We start from the raw sequence: 10832 nt of genomic DNA on the forward strand, positions 1-10832 counted from the left end.
ATTCCACACACGTTAAGATCACATCACCACCTTCGGTACCTTCTTGTGAACATCTCTTCATCATCCACAAGCATCATCACAGATGCATCCAACTCACTTTCATCTCTCATTTATCAATTTGCAAGCTGATTAACAGTGAGTGGAACATCCAGGCGAGGGGCGGAGCCTGTAGAGCAGCAGGAGGTGTTGTTGTTTACAGCTCATCCACACCGGCGTCGGCCCTCATCACCAGAAGCTCTGGAATCTCCTCGTCTTTCCAAGTTGACGTCTTCATCTTCTATGTGTACGGCTCCTTTTCTTCTTCATCCTGAGATATTTGTATTCTTCCAGTTTCACGTCTGTCACGTGTTAGAAACCTCATCAACACGTCCACTCGCTCACTGGGAAGTTTCCAGACGTTTTACTAGGAGGCTGCAGGAAAAGTTCCAGAAAATGTCCAGAGACACTGACTCAGATGTTTGTGTTCTCACATCCAGCCCCTCCAGAACATTTCAGGAACACTTGTGTTCTTCAGTGCAGGTCTGAAAGCAGCTTATGATCGTGTGCAATCAAGTGCGGTGGCTTTAATTGAATTGACCTTTGACGGAGGTATGCGCTCTATTGAGTGATGTTTAACAGCGTTTACAATCATCCACCAGCGCAGGAGAGATAGACAGTAAAGAGAGACATGACAGAAACAAGAGGAAAACATCATTAGACCTTAAATCGAGGAGAAAACGAATCTCGTCACTGAAGCAACAACAGCTGCTGAACAACAGTGTTTTTCTTTCTCTGGCGTGTTTTGCTGTGAGAAGTTGTGTTTATGCTGAGTGGTGCTGACAGGAGCAGCAGGAAGAGCCCAGTGCTGCATCTTACATTCCTCACATATCTGTGTGACTGCATCGCCTCCGTGATGGACAGCGAGTGACACGCTGGACGCCAGATAGACGAGTGATAAGAGAAGTAATCAGAGGGAGGAGAGGAGGCACCTGAGGAGCCGTCACTCCCTCTGTCTTCCCTTCTTTCTCTGGGAAGTAACTTGGACAGTGAAAACAGGAAGTAGGGCCAATCCGTGTGACTCAAAACACTGCCTCTATATTTAGGCTCACACACACACACACGCACGCACGCACGCACGCACGCACGCACGCACGCACACACACACACACACACACACACACACACACACACACACACACCACACCACACACACACACACACAAGAGCCCTGCCCCTGTTTCCTCCAGTGTGCAGAGAGGACACCCCTGTAAGACGGCCCGCAGGGAAACAGGGTCAAGAAGGGAGCAGGCTGGAGCTCTTCCTCTATTCTGTCTGCACCAGAGTTTACAGAGGAAACCAAACACGGACGCCACTGAAAGTGCTGACGTGCCTTTGAGTACTTACGTCTATTTAAAGGTAATAAGCGTACGTAACAAATCCTGGTGAATGGCTTGTCTTGTTTAAGTGCCTTTGAGCAAAAACAGGGAACCACCGGCTGCAGAACTGGTGCGAGGGTCTTGTGCTTTGAGGTTTCTGGTGCATCTGTGTCTCAAAAGCTGAATTAAAACTTGCAGTGGAGCAGTGAAGCAGTGGAGCGTCCCACATTCCTCCGATGGCTGAACACGATGCTACAGTGACGGGGACGTCCCTCATTAACATAAGACCTGCCTCACACTCGTTGTCTCATCAGATAAAACTGAGCTGACATTTCCCTACTTTTACAAATCTTCGCCGTCAGCTCCTGCAGCTGAACCGCCGTCGTTGACTCCTCTAACCACAGGACGACCACATGGCAAACTGACTTTGTCACAGTTCAACATCACAACCAAAAAACTGTTTTACTTTTTTCACAATAACACGAGACATCTCTAACTCTGTGTTTTGCTCCTTTGGTGCATTGTATAGCTGTGTGCAGCGCTATCGTCCATAATGATTTTACCGTGCACGCAGACAGACCTCATAGTTTCAGCTGCAGTTGTGCTCGTACCTACAAGTGGCATCAACCCTCAAGTAGTTTTTGTGTGAGGCCGTTGACAAAAATGTTTTCACAACCCAGAAACTGCTCCTGCCACAACCACAACCTCAAACGGATGACAGACCGCACAACTGATTCCCATGTGTGTCACGGCAGGTGGTTATTATTTACCTCCATTCACGTACGTGTGACTGTGCCCTACGTCAAAGTCCTCGTTAGATGAATTCAACCACTTTGGCTCCAAATGATGTCAGCAGGGCAAGAGGGCAGCGCTCGTGTCAGAGATAGTTTGGCCTCATTTTTGTGAGTCTATAGCATCTATTCTCTTCAGGTATGAACAGTGAGTCAGTTGCTGATCCTGTGCTCTCACCACAGACACACAACATCCAAACAGCCATGAATGATGTTCACTGTTCCTGAAGCTGTGTAACGTACGAGTTGTACGCACGCACACACACACACACACACACACTTGACACAGTCACTCTGATACAACCTCTACAATGAGCTCAGATCACAACCTGAACAACACACAGCAGGAGGAACGGAGACAGAAATAACAACATCTGTGTCGTTGATCCACTCACTGAGTTTTAGCTCTTTAAAAAATCAATTATGTGAAGCACCGTCTCATGTTCACCTGAGTGGGTGGTGTGTGTTGACTGGGAAGTTCTCGATGTGTGCGGACGAACTTTAACACAGATTCATGATCAGAGTTCAGACTCTGAACAGAACAAATGATTTCTGTGTTTTTCTCTCCTCTGTTTGCAGAACGACTCCTTTCCGCCGGCCGTCACCATCGAGTTCACACCGACAACATGTGAAAAGTGTGTTTACGCCCGTTTTCATGTTGTCATATCATTTCTAACCACGCACATGTTTACAGTATCTCTGCTCCACTTCACGTGACATTCATTTCTGGTTTACTAAAAGCACTGGAGTCAGTTCTGCTAAAGCTTATTCAGATTATTAGAAATCTGACAAACACAAACAATGCGGTGGATGAATGACACAAACGCAGCGAGTTTCGACCGTCTCATCTCTTTTCACACCGTTCTGAGATGGATACAACTCCCAGTAAAGAGGTTGTGATGGAAATTCAAGATTCAAGTTCAGAAGGATTTCTCTGCGTCAGCCGGTGATCGGAGGCATTATGTTTTCAGGTTGTCTGTCCGTCTTCGCATCCATTCAAATGAAAGTCCTGCACTGGGTTGGGTTCCCAGGTAAAAACAGCTCTGTGACGGGCAAAGAATATATTTATATAAATGACAAAAAACGTACTAATGGATCTGTTATACAAACATAAATAGCCAGAGGTGAATATATTCTCAGTTTGCTGCTTGTACACGTCGTCGTGGAGGAAACACACCGAGTCGGAGCTTTGTTTGCAAAAACGGCCCCTTGAATGACTGTGTTGTGAACATGATATCTGAAAAACACCTTGAGGGAATTTCTTCAAATTTAGAAACAAATGTTCACTTGGACTCAAGGATGAATTGATTGTAATTTGGTGGTCAAAGGTTAAGGTCACCTCATGTTCCTGTGAACGTGATATATCAGGATGACCTGGAAAACAAACGTATGTAGCATGAGACTACACTGGTTGGCACAGGGCTTTAATTCAAGGTTTGTCAGTGTATTAATGATAAAACCAGGTGCTGCAGTGTGAGTGTTGCCCTCCTGGGGGGGGAAATCATTTCACTAAGTTAAATCGCCCTGTTCTCTAACTTGGCTTGGAGAAGCCTGCGACAGGAACAGCTACAGAACTGCACCCAGGTTGATTTCAACATCGACTGTCAACACTTTCAAACTCATGACTCGTGTCTTCTTCATCCAACAACAAAACATTTACAGACACTGAAAAAGTGATGAGAGCAGAATTCCTTTTTATCTGCCCTGAACATTTAAGCTGATCTGGGAACAAGCTTTGATTAAATTAACGCACAGAGATCAAACGCTGCTGCCTCCACCAGCGCCCGCCTCCACCCCCACTCTGTCACTCCACCATTCAACCCAGACGTCTTTCTTCAACGCCCCCTCTGTCTCTGTCACCACCCCCCCACCCTCCCTCGCTGTCCGTCCTGTAGTAAAATCAAACACTTGTTTTCTCCGCTTCTTTCTTCCATGACATGTTCTAACAAGGCGGCTGCCCACACATGAAATCACTGTTCAGAGACCAGCAGAAATTCCTCAAAGATTCAGGAATCTGATCCTTTTTCATGTCTTTTATTCTTCTTCTTCTCTTTTTCTCTGAGTCGCAGCCAGACGACCAGAATCAGGCTGTTACTGGAAACCACAAGCACGACCTCAGCAGAAGAGACTTTACTCATCGAATGCTAAGTGAAATGATGCTGATTAACTCAAAGGTCTCAGAACTGTTTATCTATCTACACATCTCTCTTAGACTTGTAGGTTTTGTGTTTCTATAGTTGATTATGTTTATTTAAATCCTGTTATTTATTATTATTTAATTAGTGGACACATGCCTTTTCCTGTTTATGGTATTTATTGAGGAAATTGATGTTTATAAACAGTAGGAATGAAGTCTTGAGGTTTGATACGACACCGCACTAAAGAATTGTGAGAAACAACGACACAACAAACGCTCGATCCTGCAGAATCTCTCTGCTTGACAGCTTTTTAATTGCTTCTCAAATAAAAGTGCGCTGCGTTGTCAAGTGGGACCATTATTCTTCTGGCACCTCAGTAAATGGTCAAACTGTCGGGAGACACATTTATTATGAGCGAGAACACAACGGTTTTCATGTCGTAGCATTTTGTTCTTCACACCTGCATGAACGATTCAATTTCTGACATGTGGATTCACTCAACTGTGTGTGTGCGTGTGTGTGTGTGTGTGTGTGTGTGTGTGTGTGTGTGTGTGTGCGTGTGTGTGTGTGTGTGTGTGTGTGTGTGTGCGTGTGTGTGTGTGTGTGTGTGTGTGTGTGTGTGTTCAGCAGGGATCATTTTCTGCTGATGCTGATTGTTGACAGTTTGTGTTCAGACTTGCAGCAGAACAGTGACATTATCGTTTGCTCTTTGCGGTTTTGTTTTTTGTAAAAACCAGGTACTTGTCACAACTTGGATTCAAAGTTTCTGTTCACACGCTCTTCACTCAAAAACCTGAATGATGCTCCTGTTTTCATCATGTTTTAATGAGTTTGCCACTTTTGTTATAACAGGTTTCCCTTTTCCCAGTGTTAATCACCATGAAGCCAACTGCCCTCCATTGCACATGTTGGTATTTTCACAATATTTCATGCATGCCGGAGTGCATGAATCCAGGAATGTCCCGCATCAGCAGGTCGTCGTCCAGCTTCTGCAGCCGCATGTTCTCAAAGGCGAAAGAAAACCCCGTCCCGCACACGCTCTCCTCAGCAGCTTACGTTAGCATTGCTCACTGGGAAACTACACGGGGCGTTTAGTTCGCTCAAGGTGATGTCAAGTCTTTCTTTGTGTGAGATTACATAACCCACGACACAGCTTAAGTCAAGACACGTTCAGCCCACAGTGCCCATGGGAACGGCTCGAAACGCCCGGAGGAGACGGATCAAAAATTCCTTTCATTCCAGAGGATGAAACGGGATTAGAGCGAGACACCGGTGACTTTAAATCAACGAGACACCTTAAAGTTGTCGACTCAGCGTTCTGAAATCACACAGATCTGCGGTAGGATGCTAACGCAGATCAGAACTGTGACTTAACCTCGACACCAGATCATTAAAGGCGCCAGACGCTGAGTCACTTTCATCTTCTTCAAAAAACCTAAAGTGTAGAGCTGAGTCTTCACTGTCAGAACACGTGGAGCGTCACACGGCTCCCGCTGACTTCCAAAGACTTTAAAGATTTACACCATGGAGACAACGCTGGAAGACGAGCTTTCTCTTTTCTCCATCCTGTCCTCCTCCTGTCCTCCTCCTGTTTCATCATCATCATCATCCTCCCTCTCTTTCATCTTGTACTCTCCCTCCCTTGCTCTCTCTCTCTGCATCTGCCTCTAATGGACCTGATGGCCTCATCAATAAAACACTCAAACATTCATCTGCTTCAGCGGCTTCAGACAACAATGAACAGCTTCTTTATGCTGCTGTGTGTATCATGCATGTGCCCTGCCACACACACACACACAGACACACACACACACATCATCCATTCTTTCCATCTTTTGTAATGCTGCTGTGGGTCAGTAGTTCAGCTAACAAGAGCACAACAAAGGTAACAGGATCTATACACTGTGTGTTTGTTGTGTATCTGCAAGCCTGTGTTCCAAGAACAGTGCACGTTACTGTAACATGAAAGAAAGTATGAATTTATTTCACTTAAATATGACTCAAATGAAACGGCAACAAAACCCTCACATTAAAGAAGCATTGGTTTGTAAGCGGCGTCTGAAGGCGATGTGTTGTCAGGTGAAATGTCACTTTTCAAAACAGTACCTGGTTTGAGCTTCTCAGCTGTTCAGATTAATTTTTTTCTGACAAACATGATAAAAAAATAAAAATGCTTAGACAAAACAACAGATTTGAAGATGTCAGAATTATGATAAATACTTTTTCAATATTTTCTGATGAAACATTGGGCCAAAGCAAGGGGAGGTGTGAAACCATCAGAGGCAAGTCTCCATCCCAGCAAGAGATTATTTAAACTTGATTTAACCTGGAAAACTTCACATTGAGACTAAGAAACAGTTTTTCAAGACCGACACTAAACTCAAGCTGTGGTCACTTGTGGAGCCCTGAGAGAACTTGAAATGTCCCACAAGGCATCTTGATGGTCAAACCTCATCATAAACAAACTAAAGATTATGATAACAAGGATTATTTAATCCCTGCTGCCTTTAAAGCTGCTTTCAGACATGAACTCTGAAAAGTGTCTGTAAAATAGCTTCTGGACGTTTCCTGTAGTTGGTGTTTCTCATGTGAAGCAGCAGCAGCAGATTGTTCCGGGTCCGACTCGTTCACAACAACAGGAACATGTGGGGAACATTCAGGCGAGGGGCAGAGCCTGTAGAGCAGCAGGAGGCGGGACATGACGTATAAATTCTGCTGTGGAAAGATCAGTGTTGTTGTTTACAGCTCATCCACACCGGCGTCGGCCCTCATCACCAAAAGCTCTGGAACCTCCTCGTCTTTCCAAGTTGACGTCTTCGTCTTCTACGTGTACGGCTCCTCTTCTTCGTCCTGAGATATTTGTGTTCTTCCAGTTTCACGTCCGTCACGTGTTAGAAACCTCATCAACACGTCCACTCGCTCACTGGGAAGTTTCCAGAACATTTCCCGGTTGTTTTCTCACATGGACTCACTCTGACATTTTACTGATTTATGTTCTCACGTTCAGAAACTCCAGAACATTTCACCGGAGTTCGGAGAAGGTCTGAAAACATCATCACACCGACACAACTGCCAGTGAAAAATATTGGAGATGGATGTGGGGTGGGGGGGGCCCTAAATCTGATTTCTCATATGGCCCCATAAAGGCTAGAGCCGGCCCTGCACTGATGTTTTAACAATAAAGAAATATGAAGAGTGTGTGTGTGTGTGTGTGTGTGTGTGTGTGTGTGTGTGTGTGTGTGTGTGTGTGTGTGTGTGTGTGTGTGTGCGCGTGTCTCACCCAGTCCTCGAAGTGCTTGCTGTCGTTGTGCAGGATGTCCTCCAGCGGGATGATGCAGTTGGCCACGAAGTCGTCGTAGCCGATGGGCGCGTCGTGGAACACGGACAGCTCGACCGTGCGCCCGTCGTGCACGTCCGTGGTGAACTCGTCGTTCCACGCGGGGCTGTTGGTCTTCTGCTTCGTGCACGTCTGGCCCACGCGCGAGTCGTCCACGTTCAGGGCGATGTACGTGTCCAGGAGGAAGGTCTGCGCCTTGGGGCCGACGGCGTGGCGCAGGGACCAGGCGGTGGGCTTGAGGTGCAGCGCCTCGCGGATCCGGATCCTCAGCTGCCCGTTGAACACCACCATGGCGCGGACACTTGTTTGCACCCGTCCCCTCTCCCCCCTCAACAACACGCCGCTCCTCGTGCGGAGTGGCGGCTCCGTGCTGCTCCTCCCTGTGTCTCCTCCCGGCCGACGCTGTGATCTCACCCTCAAGTGTCCGCACGTCCTCTCAGAAGTGACAGGGAACAAAACCGCAGCGGCACAGAGACGGTGCGGTGACGCGTGGACGCCTCCTTCAGAAGCGCACGGAGGAAACGCGAACAGGTCCAAAGGCCCCAGATGTGAGTCCGTGCGTCACGGCTTCATTTGGGACACGAGAGGGGTTCGGAAGCTCCGGTGGGCTCCGTGGAAGTGGCTGCTCCGCGTCGCATGGCACCGTGAGGCGGCGTGGGAGGCTCCGGACGCGGCGCATCGGCGGAGCTGGAGCCGCAGCGGAGAGGAGGGGCAGGTCCCGGCGGTAGGAGGGAAGACAGCGGCTCCTGGGTGCTCGCTGCACGGCCTGGTTTCGTGCACTGATCCCTAACTTCCTCCCGGGGTGGACATACCTCTGGCTGCCTCCCCCCACAGACAGACCCTCCGACGCGGCTGCGCTGCGTCTCTCTCTGGCGCAGGAAATGCGAAAAACACGTCAGATCTCTGGGAGGCTGCTGTCACACACTGGAGGAGAGAGAGAGGCAGCCCAGACACGGGAGGAGGAGGAAGAGGAGAGGAGGAGGAGAAGAGGAAGAGGACGTGGAGAGGAGGAGGAGAGGAGAAGAGGAGAGGAGGAGGAAGAAGAGAGGAGGAGGAGAAGAGGAAGAGGACGTGGAGAGGAGGAGGAGAAGAGGAGGGGAGGAGGAAGAAGAGAGGAGGAGGGAGAGGAGAGGAGGAGGAGAAGAGGAAGAGGACGTGGAGAGGAGGAGGAGAGGAGAGGAGGAGGAAGATATGAGGAGGAGAGGAGTAAGATAGGAAGTGGAGGAGGAGGAGGAGGAGGAAAATGAGGAGAAAGAGGAGAAAGAGGAGGAAGAGAGGAGAGGAGGAAGAGGAGGAGGAAGAGGAGGAGGAAAATGAGGAGAAAGAGGAGGAGGAGGAAGGGAGGAAGAGGAGGAGGAAGAGGAGGAGGAAAATGAGGAGGAAGAGAGGAGAGGAGGTGGAGAGGAGGAAGAGGAGGGGGAGAGGAGGAGGAAGAGGAGAGGAGGTGGATGAGGAGGAAAGGAGGAAGAGAGGAGAGGAGGAGGAGAAGAGGAAGAGGAGAGGAGGAAGATAGGAAGTGGAGGAGGAGGAGAGGAGGGGGAAATGAGGAGGAATAGAGGAGAGGAGGAAGAGAGGAGAGGAGGAGGAGAAGAGGAAGAGGAGGAGGAGAGGAGGAAGAGGAGGAAGAAAGGAGAAGAGGAGAAAGAGATAAAGAGGAGGAGAGAGAAGGAGGAGGAGAGGAGGAAGAGAGGAAGTGGAGGAGGAAAATGAGGAGGAAGAGGAGGTGGAGAGGAGGAGGATGAGGAAGAGATGAGAGGAGGAGGTGGAGAGGAAGAGGAGGAAGAGGAGGAGGAGGAGGAAGAGATGAGAGGAGGAGGAGAAGAGGAGGTGGAGAGGAAGAGGAGGAAGAAAGGAGGATGAGGAGAGAATAAATTAATTTAAGAAAAAATAAAAGCTTTACATTCTACACACACTGCCCTTGAGCAAGGCTCCTCTTAAGGTGGAAGTGAAGTTAGTCCTTCATCAGCTTTGACTTCACATCTCAGATGATTTAGTCAAACAGTCTGAAGTGGAATCAACAAATTCATTGTTAGTTTGTTAGTTTGTTAGTTAGTTTGTTTGTTTGTTTGTTTGTTTGTTTGTTTGTTGACCTCTGACAGTACAGGGTCACTTCAGGGGCCAATCAGATCTCTCCCAGCGTCCGCCCGGTTTCTGCAGAATAAATAAAGTTTGGGTAAAAACACTGAGGCTGTTCCAGCTTCACGTGTCTCCCCCCTCTGCTGGAAGTCCAGGTGCAGAAATATGAACATTCAGCCACTCGATAACAGCCGATCGCCAGCTCCATAAAAGATGGGGCCTGAGGGGATGAGTGTGGGGATATGTGAGGCATGTGTGGAATTTCAAAGAGATGATCGCGTGCCATAATACTTTATTGGCCACATGGTCAGGCTGTGTGCAGCACTGACAACAAGCAGTTTCCTACAGACTTTGAAATCGTGCACAAATAACTAAATATTTCAACAGTGAGTCCGTCTGTCTGAGTTTGATTTAATATGACAGAAGTATCATATTTACAATAGCTGAGAAGCTTTGGCCTCATCGGAGCTCGAGCTGGAACCAAGGATCAAATACAGTTGTTTTTATTTGGGATTTTTTTAAGGATTGTGTTGCAACATGGGAATTTTACCAGGAATTTCATAAATTAAAAAAAACTACATCACAGAAGTATTCACAGCCTGTATGTAGAATCTTGCATGTATGCCTCTTCACTATAAAACCATTGTGTTGAATACAGTCAATCCAATCAGACGAAGCATGTGAGGCGATGGACTCCAGAGGAATTAGATCGTTTTCTGCATTTTCTACACAAACCTGAGACTCTGTGTGTTTCACCGACGGCATAATGTGATTTATTGAAAAGGTTAAGACTTAAGACGAAGGGTCAAAGCATCTGGTGTCATTTAGTGACATCAGAGCATCGGTGTGGGAACATGCTGTACCTGGTGGACGCAACGCGAGGCCCGAGAGCCGTGCACGCTGTGGCAGCTGCACGTTTATCTGCACAGGTAATATTCAGACAGTATCTGCATTCAAACAATATCATATATCAGAGAATTCAACAACACATCACAGAGCATGGATACAGAGAGAAACTGACATGTACCATTCGTCAGGTTATTAAAGAGAATTCATCACTCACATCAAAGTTAAGATTCCATCACCTTCCGTTCTTTTAAGGTCTCGAGCTTAAAATGTAACTGAATTAAATACC

At 47.4% G+C, this 10832-nt stretch overlaps 1 protein-coding gene across 3 annotated transcripts in view; it reads right to left on the reverse strand.

Annotated features, from left to right (window-relative positions):
• Positions 1-8580, reverse strand: part of LOC118118579 (protein kinase C epsilon type) — a 56658-nt gene extending 48078 nt beyond the window's left edge. For all 3 annotated transcript variants that reach the window (XR_004697975.2, XR_007034772.1, XM_035171712.2), the window contains exon 1: positions 7565-8580. Coding sequence is in view for 1 of the 3 variants with exons in the window: in XM_035171712.2 (XP_035027603.1) it covers positions 7565-7912 (348 nt within the window). In the remaining 2 variants the exon portion in view is untranslated. The remainder of the gene's footprint in view (positions 1-7564) is intronic.
• Positions 8581-10832: the final 2252 nt, after the last annotated feature.

This window comes from Hippoglossus stenolepis, chromosome 12, assembly GCF_022539355.2.
Source record: "Hippoglossus stenolepis isolate QCI-W04-F060 chromosome 12, HSTE1.2, whole genome shotgun sequence".
NCBI lineage: Eukaryota > Metazoa > Chordata > Actinopteri > Pleuronectiformes > Pleuronectidae > Hippoglossus > Hippoglossus stenolepis.